General features: G+C 44.8%; 1 protein-coding gene across 3 annotated transcripts in view; it reads right to left on the bottom strand.

The window, feature by feature from the left end:
- Positions 1 to 6,555: 6,555 nt before the first annotated feature.
- Positions 6,556 to 19,228, bottom strand: part of RPL27 (ribosomal protein L27) — a 66,802-nt gene continuing 54,129 nt past the window's right edge. For all 3 annotated transcript variants that reach the window (XR_012236927.1, XM_073608313.1, XM_073608312.1), the window contains one exon: positions 6,556 to 6,651. Coding sequence is in view for 2 of the 3 variants with exons in the window: in XM_073608313.1 (XP_073464414.1) it covers positions 6,603 to 6,651 (49 nt within the window). In the remaining variant the exon portion in view is untranslated. The remainder of the gene's footprint in view (positions 6,652 to 19,228) is intronic.

The following is a 19,228-nucleotide window of genomic DNA, read 5'->3' as shown; positions in this document are numbered from 1 at the left end:
TGTGGGGGTCTAAAGCTCCCAGGGTCTCTTTAAAGGTTTTGAAACTACCAGTTACATTGGGGGGGCTTGCCCTTCCGGATTTGCGCTCCTATTTTTTGGCCTCACAGCTCTCTTTCCTGCACTGGCGGTTGTCTCCACAGACACCTAATGCCACTGCCTTGTTGGAGGCTGCAATTGCCACATCACAGGAGACCCTGCAGAATGTGTTATATAGGAAGGGGGTCCCAGGTAGAAAGATGGGTTCGGTGATGGCGTTACCGGGGAAGGTTTTTCACCTATGCTCTCAGTGACGGGGGGGATGACCCCTTGTGGCTATCTCCTAACAGTCCTTTATGGTACAACCAATCATTGGGGGAGTTTATGAAACTTTCTGATGGTCCAGGGTCATGGGCAAAATATGGTATTAAATATCTACACCAAATTTGTGGAGATGGTCGTTTGTGCACGTTTACCCAGTTGCGTGAGCAATTTGGAGTGCCGAGGTCTTGGCTCTTCCGATATGCACAATTGAGGCACGCAGCATACACTCAGTTTGGAGGGTCTGAGATTCGTGTACAGAATACAGACTTAGAAAGGGTACTGATTGACCCGGATGTGTCAAAGAGGATTTCCAGATATTACGGGGCGGTGGGTCCGGGTCAGGTAGCTTTGACCTCCAAGGCCAGGGGGAGATGGGAGATGATTGTCCCGGAGTTGTCGGAGGAACTGTGGCAGGAGGTATTGGACACGTTTTTGGTGTCTGTTATCTCCTCCACGGACAGAATGATTCAATATCGATATCTACACCAACAGTATTATACACCGACCAGATTACATCGAATGCGTAGGAGGGACTCTGCTATTTGTCATAAATGTGGGAAGGAGGAGGGCACATTTGCACATATGGTCTGGGAATGTATGAAGGTGAGACCGCTATGGTCTCAGGTCACTGAATTTATATCAGATAAGTTTGCTTTACCAAATATTTGCTCTCCTATGCGGTGTTTACTTGGGATTTTCGATCAAGAGGAGTTAAATGCCCACACTAAATTGTTCCTAAGGATCCTGTATTTTGGTGTTAAAAAGCTCATAGCAAGGAGATGGATACATGAGGAACAATTGACGCTAGGGATGTGGATTAAAATAATAAACGCAGATTTATTGATGTATAAAATGACTTATGAGGCTAGAGGGGCTACCAAGAAGTTTAGGAAAGTTTGGTTCCGGTGGATAGACTGAGAATACTCTGGATGAGGGAGAGCCATAGTATGTTGTATGAGTGATAGATAAACTCTGGAGAGATGGAAATGGGTTGCTTGCTTCCCTTTCCTAGATGGGCCAGATATGTTCGTTTTTTAAGAAGGGGCAAGGAAAAAAATAAAAATACTGAAATGCAGACATCCCAGGGGAAGAAGGTGGGAGGGGGGTTATTTTTATTGTTATTGGGGTTTCTGTTATGAAAAAAAAAATGCACGTGTATGATATCATAAGACAGAATTGATGATGGAATGAGCATATGTTAAGCCTGCAATATGATTGTTATGTTTATGGAATTTATATGCTAATGGAACATATGGAATATGTGTAATATGAGTGATATGTATACTTCTTGTGCATAATAAAAAACTTTTTCAAAAAAAAAAAATTTACAGACCCACGTGTCGGCATTCCTTGCGATGCAAGCTGAGGCCAATGCGGGGCTCATAGCCGCAGCGTTAGCTGTGCGTAAAATGGTTTCAGCCCTGTGATCCATTTGATCCTTTAAATTACCGGTATCTTCAAAGGAAAGATCCGACTGCTTAGAGACCAGTGCTAAGGAGGCGTCTAGTCTAGGAGTTTTTAAAAACTTTTCCTCATTCTCCTCAGAGAAGGGGCATCTACACTTCCAGGTTTTATATTTCAGAAGCCTTCTTTCTGGTTCTTTCCATTCCCTTAAGATGACTTCCTTAAGGGCGGAATGTACCGGAAGGACCCTGGCCTGAGGTTTAATCAAGCCTCTATACATCCTATCCTGAGCGGACACCTGTGCAGCAGGCTCCTGAATCTCTTCTGAGGTATAAATAGCTTTCAGAAGATCTTCCATGTCGTCGGCAGAAAATATGTCTGCTAGACCTGGATTCCTCCCTCCCATCCTCCTCTTGGCTGTCCACCACCCCTTCATCAGAAAACTCCTGATTAGGAACTTCTAAATCACACTCTTCCTCTGAATCGTGGGGAGTGGATACTTCAGTACCTCCGCCCGATACCTCCTAGAGGAGGCAGAGCACTCCTGGGAAGAGGCATCCTTACTAGAGTGAGCCTCTGAATCCCTAGGCTTAAGGGTGGCCTGAAAGGACTTTAAGGTGGACAGCATCTCAGTTTGCACAGTAAGGAATTCCTTCATTATCTGAGATGTCTCCTTCCCTGTCAACTTCTGTATGCATTTAAAACAGAAGGGCTTTGGATGTTCTGGGGGTAGCCTGTCATTACAGTTCCCACATCGTTTAGAGCAGGTGGAGGATTTCACAGGACGGCTGGCAACCTCACGGGCAATAGCATCGTCCCCTGAAAAGAAAAACACACAGGCATACACTGTGAGAGTCGGAGAAGAGTTGGGGTACCCTCCCCCTCTAAACCTCCGAAGGCCAGTCAGACTCACCCCCTGTGGTCTCTTCCATGGCCGCAGACCCTGCAGGTCTCTCCTTCTCATGTTCCATGCTACTTCCGATCTCTCCCTGGAGGTGCTGCATGGGCGCCTGTTCCCTGTGGCTTTTTATATCCTCTGTATGCTGGCCGCAACTTGCCACCACCATCTTGCCAAAGACAGGAAGTGATACTGGACCTGAGGTCACTTCCTGCTGCAGCCCTCCCACTCCCTCCTCTTAGAGGAGGAAGTGATGTCATTCCCTGATCTTCAGGAAAATGGCACTGAGCTACACTCAGCAAGGCCCCTGGAAGAAAAGCTCTCCATGCAGAGCTTCTTGCCGCGCGACCCCCGCAAACGGTCGTTCCGGACGGTCGGTGGGCAGCCCTGGCCACACCCCAGAACGGGTCCCAGACTCACCTCCTGTGGTCTTGTAGCCAGTAGAAGGAAAACCACCAACTCCTGCAACTGCGCGGCCACCGCACAGGTAAGGAAGGGCAACAGGAAATTTGGAAATTACACCACCGCACCCAGGGTTCTTCAGCACTCGGGGGGGGGCTCTTCCATGGAAAGAAGCACGGTCACCGACCAGGGTCCCGCTTCTGCTGCCTCTCTCTCCCCCCCCCCCCCCGAGACACGGATTGGGAAACCCCCAGGAAGGATGAGAACCATCCGGCCGGACCCAGCGGCTTCCCAGGCATTTGGTCCAGGCTTTTAGGTCAACAGAAAAATAACAAACGGTTTCGCTGTGGGGAAACACAATCAAAAACTGAGGAGCATCGGGAGGGGCGGGGGCCTTTAACCTCTTGATTGTGTTTCCTGTCAGGTGGACCAGTCATCTCTCAGGGTGCCGTCCTGGAAGACGACTTGAGAAATATTTATTGGGTTTAGAAACACTTCTGTTCTTTGTAATGTATTGAAAGATTTGGGTAAAAATAGAAAAAAAAAAAAAAAAAAAAAAAAAAAAAAAAACACACTTCAAAAGATGTAGCAGTAATAGGAATGAGACTAGCATCAAAAGGGTTAATTCACTGAAAACACCTACTAATTGCCTAACAAGACACATCCAATGAGATGAAATTAACCAAATATATTGGGCGTGCGCCATTATCGATGAGAAAATTGCAGTTACCCTAGCACCAGTTGCAGTTTACAAATTTATTATGGTTTTGCTCGTCTGCATGCACGTTCAAGCAATGATTTTTTCCGGTGCAACAATTAAGGTATGAACCGGCGCAGCACATTCATCATCGTAAATAACCCCCCATGAGTCCACAATATTGAACTGTCACAATATTCTAATTTGCTGAGATACTGAACTTTGCGTTTTCACTAGCTGTAAGCCAGACTCAAAATTAAAAATGCTTGAAATATATCACTTTGTAATAAATCTATATAAAATAGGAGTTTCACTCTTTAAATTGAATTACTGAAATAAAATTAACTTTTTGATGCTATTCTAATTTGAGATGCACCTGTATAGGACACCATAGTGCCATCTTGAGAGCAAATTAGAGAACCTTTCTCCCATTGAAAATTAGTATCAGGCAAAAGCTGATAAGGACTCCATGACTTAACACCAAGGAAGATCTGTACAGAAGCTATATCTAAAGACCCTTTCACTTGATCTCCAGCAAACTGCTTATAGATTAAGCCTGGGTCCTCGTTCCCTATGGAGATCATGAACCCACTAACATGAGTTAAATAACTTTTAACCACTTCAGCCCCGGAAGGATTTACCCCCTTCATGACCAGAGCACTTTTTGCGATTCGGCACTGAGTCGCTTTAACTGACAATTGTGCTGTCTTGGCCGCGAAACAAAATTAACATCCTTTTTTCCCCACATTTATAGCTTTCTTTTGGTGGTATTTGATCACCTCTGCGATTTTTATTTTTTGCGCTATAAACAATAAGAGCGGCAATTTTGTAAAAAAAAAAAAAAAAAAAAAAAAAAAAAAAAGCACTCTTTTTTACTTTTTGCTATAATAAATATCCCCAAAAAATATATAAAAAAACATTTTTTTCCCCAGTTTAGGCCGATACGTATTCTTCTACATTTTTTTTTTTACCAAAAATAAGAATCGCAATAAGCGTTTGATTGGTTTGCGCAAAAGTTATAGCGTTTACAATAGGGGATAGTTTTATGGCATTTTTATTAATTTTTTTTTTTACTAGTAATGGCGGCGATCAGCGATTTTTATCGGGACTGCGACATTATGGCAGACACAGCAGACATTTTTGAGACCATTGTCATTTATACAGCAATCAGTGCTATAAAAATGCACTGATTCCTGTGTAAATGACACTGGCAGTGAAGGGGTTAACCACTAGGGGGCAGGGAGGGGTTAAGTATGTCCTAGGGGAGTGATTCTAACTGTATGGGGGATGGGCTGTGTGTGTGTCACTACACTGATCTCTGCTCCCGATGACAGGGAGCAGAGAACAGTGACACTGTCACTAGGCAGAACGGGGAGATGCTGTTTACAACGGCATCTCCCTGTTCGTCCTCTCCATGAGGCGATCGCAGGTATCCCCGCGGCGATCGAGTCCGCGGGACCCAACTCAGAGAATGCGGCAGGGGTGCGCACACGGCGGCAAACTCAAAAGTAACGTACGGGTATGTTACTTTGCGCAGCCGTACCATTCTGCCGACATATCTACAGGAGCTGGTCGGGAACCGGTTAAGCATATTTCTATTGTTTACAAACCATAGTTTGCTTATTTGCTAGGAAGTATGTAGCATTTTGTTTGTGTTATTATATCTACCAGTTTTGTATTTTTTTCCTATAAAATTGTAGCAGTTTGTATGTACAGCATTTGTGTGTAGTTAAAGCGGAGTTCCACCCAAAAGTGGAACTTCCGTTCATCTGATTCCTCCCCCCCTCCTTTGCCACAATTGTCACCTTTCAGGGGGGAGAGGGGTGCAGATACCTGTCTACTACAGGTATTTGAACACACTTCCTGGAATAGACTCCCCGTCCCCCCCCCCCCCCCCCCCCGTCTCCTGGGAAACACCGGTACTAGGAGATAGCGGAGACCACTTAGGACGCTAAGCGTGACTCGCGCGTGTGCAGTAGGGAACCGGGAAGTGAAGCCGCAACGCTTCACTTCCTGGTTCCCTCACAGAGAATTGCGGCGGCAGCCGAGAGATTGATCGGCTGCCAACATCGCTGGACTCCAGGACAAGTGTCTATTTTTTAATAAATGGACATAAAATGGAATAGTCAGCAGCTGCAGTATTTGTAGCTGCTGGCTTTTAATAATTTTTTTTTTTTTTTTTTAGGTGGACTCCCTCTTTAAGGCACATTAATACACTGCAGAGTTCTGAGCTTCCTTGCTTATAACTCAAAGTAACCTTAGACTAAAGAAACAGCTGGCACCTAGATTGTGGTCTTGGGAGCTTAGAAGGGTGAAGCTGAGTGTGTCACCACATATTTTTAACAGCGTGGTGAGAATTGACACTGCGCTCACACATACAGGCTCGTTCCCCCCCCCCCAATTTTAGGGTGGGAAATATCTGATCTAGCTCATTAGCTAGGGACAAGTGTGTGTCTGAATGTTTGCACCCTGACTCCATTTGTTTTTATCTGTCAACAGTGTTCAGAGTGTATGTATCTACCCTGCATGCCAATTTCATCCATGTTTCTACATGTATGCCCTGAACGACTTATGCACCAGCTAAGTCTGTGCATTTCTGCAATAATAAGATCTCCCTGAGAATGTGTCAATGAGTAGAACAGGGGCAATGTATGAGTCATTAAAGCTGGCCACGTGCAGAAAGTAGTAGATTGTTCTCCCGTTTCAGATCAGAGGGGCATGTTTACAGCAAGGAGAGCAGCCGGTGTGTAAGCATGTTTACCAAGTGTAGAGCTGAATGGGTATCCATACAGTACTTTTCTATTCTATCTATAAAAAAAATACTAGTTTACATAAAAAGGAAACGACAAGCAGGTTTACTTTTTTTCAAGACGTTTATTGGTATACCAAATGAACAGTGCTTTAGAACCGCAGCTTCTGGAAGAACCACTTGTTTTTGCCTGTCTTGTACCTGTAGATGTAAATAGTATGGTTAGTTTTGTTAAACGGGACAAAAGTGGTGTACTTTGATAAACTATACAGTAGTTTTATCAATTCAAAGTAGAATTCAATCAAGTACAGGCCTAAACTGTTCTGTACTTTTCCTCTAACGCTTAAAAGTTTTGCTGTTACAGCCATTTTTTTCTGCACACATACTATAAAAATGTACACTCAAGCATTTAAGACATTCAGTCTAGGTTCAAACACATGTTGTGGGAAATGGGGCGATTACAGTGCCGGTTCCTGCATCTCATCTCTCTCGCAGGCAGTTCACACTACCCTCTGAACTGCTGTGGGTGTCAATACATTGTTAATGGCACCCCCAGATCTGTTCACAGATTGCAGTGCGAACTGTAAACTCGCACAGGAATCGGATCGCATGGGTGAGAACACCGATTCGATCACCCGATTCCAAGTGGGGTGTTCCCACCCCCCACCCCCAAAATAGACCTTCCCCACTCCACGAGTCCTCAGTTTTGTAACAAGCATTGCAGAACACAGCAACAGAGTGAAGTAGAGTGGCCTTGAAATTAAAACTACACTACAAATAAAAGACACACACAAAATATATGCATAAACAGATTCAAATAACAGAAAGTGGTGTATTTGTATTTGGTAGTTTGCCCAACACCACCCCAGATAATGACCAACACAATACCAACAAACTATAAAAACACCACAAAATGCTGATCAAAAACAACCAGAATTAAATCTTCACCTCTAGCCCTCACCAAAATAATTCTAAATAGTGATCGCCACAGGCAAAAATTATTTCCTGTGTCGCTCTGTGGGTGTAACAATATGTCACTGATGGTACTCCGCAGACTAACCAGCGTATTGTGGAATGGGTGGGAGTTGTCCAAGATAGAACGTAACTTGAACATTTTCTTCTCCAACACTGTTGTGAGAGACTCCAATTCCAAGAAAACAACATCATTGGCCTTGCGAATTAGTTTGTTGAGTTGTTAAAAGGACCTCGGTCTCCTCAAAGAGGCAGTTCTGGCCCTTCCTATAGAGCACTTCAGTGTTCTTGCCCCAGTCCAGCTTATTATCTATGTGCACCCCCAGATACTCGTAACCCTCTACTACCTCCACTCCTCGGATTGAGATTGGGTCACTGGTGGCTTCCTCTTTCTGAAATCCACAACCAGCTCCTTTGTCACATGGTGTGAGGTTCCACCACAGTCCTATACTCACTCAGTCTCTTCCCCATCCCTGATACATCCCACTACCATAGAGTCTTTAGAAAACTTCTGAAGATGGCAAGACTGTCTGGTAGCTGAAATCAGTGGTGTACACAAATACAACGAAAGTTGGGATTCTTTCAAAAGACTGATTTTTGTGGGGAGATAATACGTCTTTTCCAGTAGGTATCAACGAGTGAGATAGTTAAAATATAATTTTTATTTAATTGCAATAAAAAGGAAAGTATACAAAACAGATATAAATATATATGCACAAGTATGACCATCCAGTATTGTGTTCAAATTTCATTCGTGCCTGTCAGCCAACATGTTTCGCAGAAAACTAATAGCTTCATCAGGGCATAGATCGGCATCAATGGTTCTTTTTAAACTATATAAACAACAGATATACTACAGTTATATGGCGGTCATACATATTTGTGCAACCAAATACAGTAAAAAACATAATTGATCAAAACATTCAATCTGGTAGTCTCACCTACTGGTGCAAGTCTAAAATTTAAAGCACACACCACCATTGCCAGGCATCGTCCACTGTACCAACTGGTGCAAAAAATCCAAGGGTGCCAGATCCCAACCGGATAATACCAATAGAGGAACTGGACCACACAACAGCAGGACAAGAGTCTAGTAAAATATATAAGAAACAAAAAGAAAAAATAATAAATAAACCACTAAGCTTCCTAATCCAAAAAGACAATATATATGATTAATCTATGCCATAAGATAGTCAGTACGACATATAATCAAACTCGTTATACTGAAGTATAACGTAGATGGGTGAGATATAGTAATGGCCATATGTGCTAGGAAATAAATCTCAATATGGGAGGCTAGTAGCTATATTCAAGTGTAATGTTACAATCAGTGTATAATACACTTAATGACCAAATAAACGTAAGCCTAATCGCATAATTCCTTTATGATTAAGGTATCTGGGTGGGAGAGTCAGTATTAAATTGCAAGCTGTATAAAGATGGCAAGGTTAAATGGGACCATATAGCGCGATATAGTTCCATATGCGCCACTGCAGACCCCAAGGCCCTATAAGGTAGCATGGTTAACGGGTATCAAGGAATTAACAAACGGCCAATGAGTCTTCTCTAAAACAGATACCCACCTTCCCCCAAAAAAACATGGGAAACAGATAGTACATGTAGTCCCGCAAAAATAGGGGTGCCTTCCCAAATGGTCATAGAGATCAAACAGAGATTACCTGCAAAGGCTAAAGAATTGTAGCTCCTCACTCAACAAGGTCTCCTCCTGTCAATAAAGATGGGTCGGGGCCGAGTGTGTCTGTAAGACAACACAGTGGCGCCTCCCATCTTTTGTGTGGTCCCACCGGAAGTGAAAAGGTCAGGGATGACCTCCGGCATCACTTCCGGTCCGGACGTCCCCGCACATGATGCGCGCGCACCTCGCCGAGCGGACGCATACGTCACCACTTCTAGCGGATGCGCGCGCACTGCCCACACTACGCGAACGGAGTAAGGGCATGTGGGGCGGACATGAAAGACTCCGGCCCCTTACGCAGGGATGTCCGAGTCAACCTATCTATGGCAATAGCAACAGTACGGTACCCGACTCGTCCAGCATGGGGGAGGCTTCATTACATAGTCCCGCAAACGTCTCTATGCACTTATATTTTAAATGCAATGATTATAGTTGTAAGGAAATAAAAAACTAAATGTTTTAAACATAATAACCCATACAGGGATCTTTCCCCTAAAGACCAAACAGGTATGCATGGGTATAAGTAACTCAACAGAGTAAATACATATATATTGCAGCAACCATTCTATTTGACAAGGTGGAATTAATGGAAAAGAGGAGGTAAGAAACCTGATAGGGCAGTGTCCCCTGATTAGTTATCCATACATCCTAACCCCCCTAGAAAAAATATACAGAAGATGGAACCAGACAGGGGGTATAGATTCATTTAAAATGTACATTCATAAAACCTATATATTGAAGAAAGCGAGGACATCAAGAAGGAAAAAAAAAAAATGTAAATAAACAGGAAGAGGATGGAATTAAGGAGGAGGATCCCAGCTGAGGCTCCCAACCATGTATTATAAAAATGGTTTATATGAGAGTGCTGTATTAAGGCCAGGTGGATGAGTGGCCTGCTGGCCAAAAATCCATCTAGCCTCTCTCTGGAGTATTCGTTTGTCCACATTCCCTCCCCTCTCTAAGTCAGATATGACCTCCAGAGCAAAGAAGGAAATAAAGCTAGGATCAAAACTATGATGGAGGCCGATGTGCTTACAGATAGGAGTGTATAGCAGTCCAGCATCCAGATAGTATAAATGGTCCTGAATCCTTTTAGCAAAGGGACGTTTGGTTTTACCAATATAGAAGGCGCCGCAACGGCACGTGGCAAAATATACAATGCCTGTTGTGGAACAATCTGCGTAGCCCTTTAGCTTATGGAAACCCCCTCTTGGGAGGGGGCATCCTATGCCTTCTCTGATCCACGGGCAAAATTCGCAGTGTCCACATCTATAAGTGCCATTGCCGCCCCCAGTAAGGTTGTTGTAGGCTGTAGATGACTATGTACTAAGGTGTCCCTAATGGACCGTGACTTTCTATACGTGATCTGTATTACATTAGCTACATATTTAGAAACTATCGGATCCTCCGAGAGGAAATGCCAATTTTCAATGATGAGATTCCGGATCGACTGTTGATGGGTCGTGAAGGTGGTGATAAGTTTGGTAGTAGGATGGGAGTCACATACTTTGTTTAAATATGAGAGTATCACGTGTGTTTGATTTTGCCCGTTTGTAGGCCCTTTTGAGTATTTTCTTGCTATAGCCTCTGTCAAGTAGCCTCCTGTAAAGGGCCTTTGCTTCCCTTTCGAAGTCTTCATTTCTCGCACAATTCCACCGCAGCCGCAGATATTGGCTGTAAGATATACTATGTACAAGCGTACGGGGTTGAGAGCTGGAGAAGTGCAATATGGTGTTCCCAGCAGTCTCCTTCCTATATAATGTGCTGAAGACAGAGCCATCTTCTTTGAGGACGAGGCGCAGATCCAAGAAAGGGATGGAGATTGCATCCGATTGAATCGTGAACTTTAAATTGAAGTTATTCTGGGACAGAAATTCTATGAAATCCGACAACAGGTTTGTTGAACCTGTCCAAATAAGGAGGACATCATCGATGTATCTCCGCCAAAGAAGAATGTGGCGGAGATACATCGAGGCCCCTTCACTGGAGAAGAGAGTGCGTTCCCATCCCCCCCAGGTACAGGTTGGCATACGATGGGGCACAAGAAGTCCATCGCTACCCCCTGTACCTGGAGGTAGGTAACGCCATTAAACAAAAACATATTGTTGGTTAAGATATGTTCCAGTAGTAGGATGATAAATTGGCCTAGTTCCCAGCTATTGGTGTCTCTTTCTCTCAGGAATTCCGAAACTACCTCTATACCCTTGGTGTGCGGGATGCTTGAATAAAGAGCCTCTATGTCAATTGCTGCCAAGATTGCTCCTTGAGGTATAGTAAGTCCTTCCAGGATTTTAAGTAGGTCTAATGTATCCTTAAGGTATGAGGGCAAGCTTGTGACATGTGGGCGTAGATAACCATCTACGTATTGGCTGGCAGTCTGGGTATGGCTGCCTATCCCAGATATAATTGGACGTCCAGGGGGGTTCACGATGTTCTTATGAACTTTGGGTAATGAGTAAAAAGTTGGCGTGATTGGCCATTTTACTTCCAAAAACTCCCGGGTGTCTTTGTCAATCAAGCCCTGTTGGTATGCTTGATCGATGATGGTCAGATAATTAGATCTTGCCTCGATGAGCTTCTGAGCACCATATTGCACTTCTCCAGCTCTCACCTCCGTACGCTTGTACATAGTATACCTTACAGCCAATATCTGCGGCTGCGGTGGAATTGTGCGAGAAATGAAGACTTCGAAAGGGAAGCAAAGGCCCTTTACAGGAGGCTACTTGACAGAGGCTATAGCAAGAAAATACTCAAAAGGGCCTACAAACGGGCAAAATCAAACACACGTGATACTCTCATATTTAAACAGAAAGTATGTGACTCCCATCCTACTACCAAACTTATCACCACCTTCACGATCCATCAACAGTCGATCCAGAATCTCATCAATGAAAATTGGCATTTCCTCTGAGGATCCAATAGTTTCTAAATATGTAGCTAATGTGCCACAGATCACGTATAGAAAGTCACGGTCCATTAGGGACACCTTAGTACATAGTCATCTACAGCCTACAACAACCTTACTGGGGGCGGAGGGTGGCAACGGCACTTATAGATGTGGACACTGAGAATTTTGCCCGTGGATCAGAGAAGGCATAGGATGCCCCCTCCCAAGAGGGGGTTTCCATAAGCTAAAGGGCTACGCAGATTGTTCCACAACAGGCATTGTATATCTTGCCACGTGCCGTTGCGGCGCCTTCTATATTGGTAAAACCAAACGTCCCTTTGCTAAAAGGATTCAGGACCATTTATACTATCTGGATGCCGGACTGCTATACACTCCTATCTGTAAGCACATCGGCCTCCATCATAGTTTTGATCCTAGCTTTATTTCCTTCTTTGCTCTGGAGGTCATATCTGACTTCGAGAGGGGAGGAAATGTGGACAAACGAATACTCCAGAGAGAGGCTAGATGGATTTTCGGCCAGCAGGCCACTCATCCACCTGGCCTTAATACAGCACTCTCATATAAACCATTTTTATAATACATGGTTGGGAGCCTCAGCTGGGATCCTCCTCCTTAATTCCATCCTCTTCCTGTTTATTTACATTTTTTTTTTTTCCTTCTTGATGTCCTCGCTTTCTTCAATATATAGGTTTTATGAATGTACATTTTAAATGAATCTATACCCCCTGTCTGGTTCCATCTTCTGTATATTTTTTCTAGGGGGGGGTTAGGATGTATGGATAACTAATCAGGGGACACTGCCCTATCAGGTTTCTTACCTCCTCTTTTCCATTAATTCCACCTTGTCAAATAGAATGGTTGCTGCAATATATATGTATTTACTCTGTTGAGTTACTTATACCCATGCATACCTGTTTGGTCTTTAGGGGAAAGATCCCTGTATGGGTTATTATCATGTTTAAAACATTTCGTTTTTTATTTCCTTACAACTATAATCATTGCATTTAAAATATAAGTGCATAGAGACGTTTGCGGGACTATGTAATGAAGCCTCCCCCATGCTGGACGAGTCGGGTACCGTACTGTTGCTATTGCCATAGATGGGGGGACTCGGACGTCCCTGTGTAAGGGGGCGGAGTCTTTCATGTCCGCCCCACATGCCCTTACTCCGTTCGCGTAGTGTGGGCAGTGCGCGCGCATCCGCTAGAAGTGGCGATGTATGCGTCTGCTCGGCGAGGTGCGCGCGCATCATGTGCGGGGACGTCCGGACCGGAAGTGATGCCGGAGGTCATCCCTGACCTTTTCACTTCCGGTGGGACCACACAAAAGATGGGAGGCGCCGCTGTGTTGTCTTACAGACACACTCGGCCCGACCCATCTTTATTGACAGGAGGAGACCTCGTTGAGTGAGGAGCTACAATTCTTTAGCCTTTGCAGGTAATCTATGTTTGATCTCTATGACCATTTGGGAAGGCACCCCTATTTTTGTGGGACTACATGTACTATCGGTTTCCCATGTTTTTTTGGGGGAAGGTGTGTATCTGTTTGTTTTAGAGAAGACTCATTGGCCGTTTGTCAATTCCTTGATACGGGTTAACCATGCTACCTTATAGGGCCTTGGGGTCTGCAGTGGCGCATATGGAACTATATTGCGCTATATGGTCCCATTTAACCTTGCCATCTTTATACAGCTTGCAATTTAATACCGACTCTCCCACCCAGATACCTTAATCATAAAGGGATTATGCGATTAGGCTTACGTTTATTTGGTCATTAAGTGTATTATACACTGATTGTAACATTACACTTGAATATAGCTACTAGCCTCCCATATTGAGATTTATTTCCTAGCACATATGGCCATTACTATCTCACCCATCTACGTTATACTTCAGTATAACGAATTTGATTATATGTCGTACTGACTATCTTATGGCATAGATTAATCATATATATTGTCTTTTTGGATTAGGAAGCTTAGTGGTTTATTATTTTTTCTTTTTGTTTCTTATATATTTTACTAGACGCTTGTCCTGCTGTTGTGTGGTCCAGTTCCTCTATTGGTATTATCCAGTTGGGATCTGGCACCCTTGGATTTTTTGCACCAGTTGGTACAGTGGATGATGCCTAGCAATGGTGGTGTGTGTGCTTTAAATTTTAGACTTGCACCAGTAGGTGAGACTACCAGATTGAATGTTTTGATCAATTATGTTTTTTACTGTATTTGGTTGCACAAATATGTATGACCGCCATATAACTGTAGTATATCTGTTTATATAGTTTAAAAAGAACCATTGATGCCGATCTATGCCCCGATGAAGCAATTAGTTTTCTGCGAAACATGTTGGCTGACAGGCACGAATGAAATTTGAACACAATACTGGATGGTCATACTTGTGTACATATATTTATATCTGTTTTGTATATTTCCTTTTTATTGCAATTAAATAAAAATTATATTTTAACTATCTCACTCGTTGATACCTACTGGAAAATAGACGTATTATCTCCCCACAAAAATCCCAGTCTTTTGAAAGAATCCCAACTTTCGTTGTATTTGGTTATAATTAGGGATTGGGAGAATCGTCCTAACTCCTGTTTATGTCCACAACCTTTTATCATTTGGTAAAATCAGTGGTGTACACAGTAAAAAAGGGGAGAGAGAACTGCCCCCCTGGGGAATTCCAATATCGCTGATCCCCCTATCTGACAGTCTTGCAAACACACATATTGCTGTCTTCCTGTCAGGTAGTCTACAATCCATGACAAGGAAAACCTCAACCTGTATTGCTGCTAGATTCTCACCCAAAAGAGCCAGCCTGATAGTATTAAAAGCACTGGAGAAGTCAAAAAAACATGACCCTCAGTGCTTGCTGACTTTCAGGTGTGCATACATGCAATTTACCATGAAAATGATAGCATCCTCAACAACCAGTCTTGGCTGGTATGCAAACTGCAAAGGGTCTAAATATTTACTAACCATGGGTCGTAACTGATATACAAGATATGGACTTTAAAGTTAAGTCAAGTCAAAATTCCTTTTAATTGTATTGTACAGTACAGGACACAGGCTTAATATTTATAGACCCTGGGAGGTGATCCCCAAGCAATAGCAAGGCAACCTAAATCTGGAGGAATGGGCCTCTTGGCACAGTTCTGTCATCAGCTTGAGATGATAGCCTACCACGCCAGGAGGAATGTGTATTTACAGGGGGGCACATTTGCTCTTGGGGTTCTGTCTAAAAGTGGGGGTATTTCTATAAGTGGGAGCACTGCCGACCTGTGCATCATCTGATTTCTGTCCTTGCTGCTGCAATTCCACCCATAGCTGAAATACTGAAATTGGCGTTCCTTGTGTGTATTACTCTGGTATGTTCTTTCTGCTTAACCATCTGTAGACCTGTCCACATTGTGATGCTTTATTTTCTCCCTAGTGTCTTACCTAAAATTTATGGCCTGTTATCTTTACAATGCTGCCCTCTTGTAAGTCTGTTTCTAAACTGAAAATCGTGCTCTGTTTAGCCAGCCATCCTTTATGAACTCCTGGCTAGTTAAAGCACCCACTCCGATCCCTAACAGTATAAAACTAAAGCATCTTTATGCTACGTTTGTAGGGGGACACATTCTCTGCTGGGGTTATTACTAGTGGGAGCACGTCAGCGAATGCACGAAGTGAAAGTACACAAGAAAATACGTTGAAAGCCACCACACAGACGGCATGTGACCTTGTTTACCCCTTCAGCTCAGGTTTGCCCAAATGTTCATAGGCTACAGAGATAGTCTGCTTAATCCACCTGGCTATCGTTGGCTTGGAGGCCTGAGGACCCTTTTTCTGGCCCGAAAAACTAAATTAGCAAATGATTTGCTCTTCTGAACTCACTCTAAATAGACATCTTATAACATCTAATAAAAGAAATCTTTCTTCCTTATTTTTGGGATTCTGACAAAAAGAGGGAAGAATAATCTCCTGTGAAAATCCAAGGTCACTTTTGGCAAATATAAAGGATCATGTCTGAGGATTACCTTATCCTCCAGGAGCAACAAAAAGGGCTCTTTAATCGTCAGAGCATGAAGGTCGCTAACTCTTCTGGCTGTCGTGATCGCCAGAAGGAAAGCCATTTTAAGAGAAAGAAAATTACCGTATTTATCGGCGTATAACACGGACTTTTTTCCCCTTAAAATCAGGGGAAAATCGTGGGTGCGTGTTATATGCCGATCCCCGCTATTTTTGTGATCTATCGGAGCGATCGCCGCCGACATTCACATAGCGTGTATTTTTAAATATGGCGCCGCGGAGTTCAGGAGGGATTCGGCGGCGCTCTTTCAGCTGAACGAGCGCCGCCGAGGACACAGTGACTGGGCGGAGCCGAGATACACATAGCCGAGGGTTCTCGGGTCTTCTCGGCGCCGTTCACAGTGCCGCCCAGTCCCGCCATTGGACCTCTGTTATGTCCATCATAGGGACTGGGCGTGACTGTGAACGGCACCGAGAAGAGCCGAGAACCCTCGGCTATGTGTATCTCGGCGGCGCTCGTTCAGCTGAAGGAGCGCCGCCGAGTCCCTCCGAACTCCGCGGCGCCATATTTTAAAATACACACTAAACTTGTGTATGTCGGCAGCACTGGGGACAAGGCTGCACTGACAAGGCTGCACTGGACACTGGGGCAAGGCTGCACTGGACACTGGGGCAAGGCTGCACTAACAAGGCTGCAGATGAACACTGATGAGGCTGCATTGATGGGCATTTTAATGTAAGTTTTTTTTCCTTAAAATTCCCTCCTAAACTTGGGGTGCGTGTTATACGCCGATAAATACGGTAACTGAAACTTGAGTCACTGGCTCAAAAAGGTCCTTTAGTAAGGGCATCTAATACTAAGGATAAGTCCCAAGGTGGAAACCTGTTGGTTTTCACCAGGGTAACTTTCCCTAGCTGACAAAAATCTTTTTATGAGGGGTTTAAGGGCCAGCTTACTATCCAGAAAAACTGACAAGGCTGCAACCTGGACTCTGAGGGTATTGACTGCTAAACCCTGGTCAGCCCCATTCTGGAGAAACTCCAGGACCGCTGGAATTATTTGAAGAGAGCCTTTTCTAGACTGAGCCCAGTGAGAGAAGACCTTAGCGTAAATCTGTCTAGTGGCTGGCTTTCTACTTGATAAAAGCATATCACTTTTTCAGAACAACCCTTACATCTGAGGATCTCCCTTTCAAACACCAGCCCGCCAGGGGAAGAAACCCGGTATCTGGGTGAAAAACTGGTCCCTGGTGGAGGAGATCGTGACTGGAGGGGAGATGGAATGGAGGAGCCACCAACCATCTCTTCAGGGTGGGGAACCATGCCTGTCTCGGCCACCAGGGTGCAATTAGAATAAGGCAACCGTCTGACTGGGACAGTTTCTGTAAAACCCAGGGAATGAGCACCAGGGGAGGAAACTCATATGCTAGGGCAAAATCCCAGCTTTGGGCTAGTGCATCTACTCCCCAGGATCCCTGCCCCCTGGCCAGGGAGAAGAACTTGTGAACCTTCCTGTTCTTCTTGGAGGCAAACAAGTCTATCTCTGGCCTGCCAAAGCATTGGCAAACCAGAGAAAACACCTCGTTGCTCAGCTCCCACTCCCCCTGATAAATGGGTTGCCTGCTGAGAGTCTGCCCACATATTGAGGGACCCTTTTATGCGGACTGCCGAGATTGAGAGAACTGTTTCCTCCGCTTCTCCCAGGATTTCCTGGGTCAGCCTCATTAACTTGCTGGACCTTGTTCCCCCCCTGGTGATTTAGCTAGGACACGGCTACTGCGTTGTCTGAGAAGATTTGTACCTCTTGACCCCGGACTTGATCTCTGAAAAAGCTTAATGCTTTTCCGACCGCTAGTAGCTCTCTGACATTGGAGGAAGCCAAGGTCTGCTCCTGATCCCAAGGACCCTGGGCCAAAAGATCTCCTAGATGAGAACCCCAGCTCCAGGCACTTGCGTCCGTAGTTACATTCAGCGGGTTCTGCTGGTTCCAGGTCTGCGTCCCCCCCCCCCCCCCCCCCCCCGAGAGGTTGAATGGGTTGAGCCACCAGTTAAGGGTATCCATCTCGAGGGAGGTAAACTCCCTGATGTCCAGGGATTCCCTTCTCCCATCCCAAGGGAGAAGAAATCCCTGGAACCCCCCCTGAGAGAGGAACTGGGCGCAGTGGGCCGCAAGATGACATCAGCCCCAGAATACTCATGATGGTCCTCAAAGAGGCCTCTCCTCTCTTGACGAGTGGACATGGCCCTCTGCACTTTTGTAATCTTTTCTTGGGGAAGGAAGATTCTCTGGGATACCGAGTCTATCCAGTACCCCAGAAAAATCTTGGATTGTGCAGGGTCCAGGGAGGACTTCTCCTTGCTGACCAACCAACCCAGGGTTTTCAGAGTTAACAGCACCCTGTCTCGGTTGGACAGGAGCTGTTCTTGGGTTGGGATGTAAATTAGCATGTCGTGCAGGTATGGGATCAAGGATATCCCTTGTTAGGTGTAGGAACGACACCACTTTGGCGAGGACCTTTGTAAAGATCCTCGGGCTGGCTAAGCCGAAGGGGAGTGTCCTGAACTGCCAGTGTTGAACACCCTGGTCTGTCTGAACCGCGAAACGTAGGAATTTCTGATGTTTCAGGGCAATGGGAACATGCAAGTAAGCATCTTTTAAGTCTAGCGTGATCATGAATACGCCTTCTTGGAGGTGTCTGACTGAAAATGCTTTCCATCCGGAACTTTTTGTACAAGTACCGGTTCAGTTTCCTTAAATTTATAATTGGTCCCGAGGGTTTCGGCACCACAAAAATGTGGGAGTAAAACCCCGGCCAATCTGACCCACGGGAACCGGGGTAATTACTTCCTGTTCTGCCAGAACCCTGACACGCTCCAAAAGGCCCTTTGCCTTTAGTGGGTCCCTGGAGAGATGGGCGAGGATAAAGTTTGGAGGAGGGGTAGACAGAAATTCCAGCCTGTAACCCTCCTTTACAAGAGACTTAGAATGTAAGGACAGAGGTTTTCCCATTGGGGGAGGAACGTGAGCCTTCCACCAACCTTTATGTTGGTGTCATTTGGGCTCCTTGTTAGAGGATACGAGCCCGGAAAAAAGGATACCACCTTTTCCCTTGCCCTTACCGAACCCCCACTTCTTCCTAGGCTCCTTCTTGTCCATGAAGCAGTCTTGACTGGAGGGACTCCAAAA

Source organism: Aquarana catesbeiana, linkage group LG12, assembly GCF_042186555.1.
Source record: "Aquarana catesbeiana isolate 2022-GZ linkage group LG12, ASM4218655v1, whole genome shotgun sequence".
NCBI lineage: Eukaryota > Metazoa > Chordata > Amphibia > Anura > Ranidae > Aquarana > Aquarana catesbeiana.
This window is presented reverse-complemented; position numbering and strand designations above follow the sequence as displayed.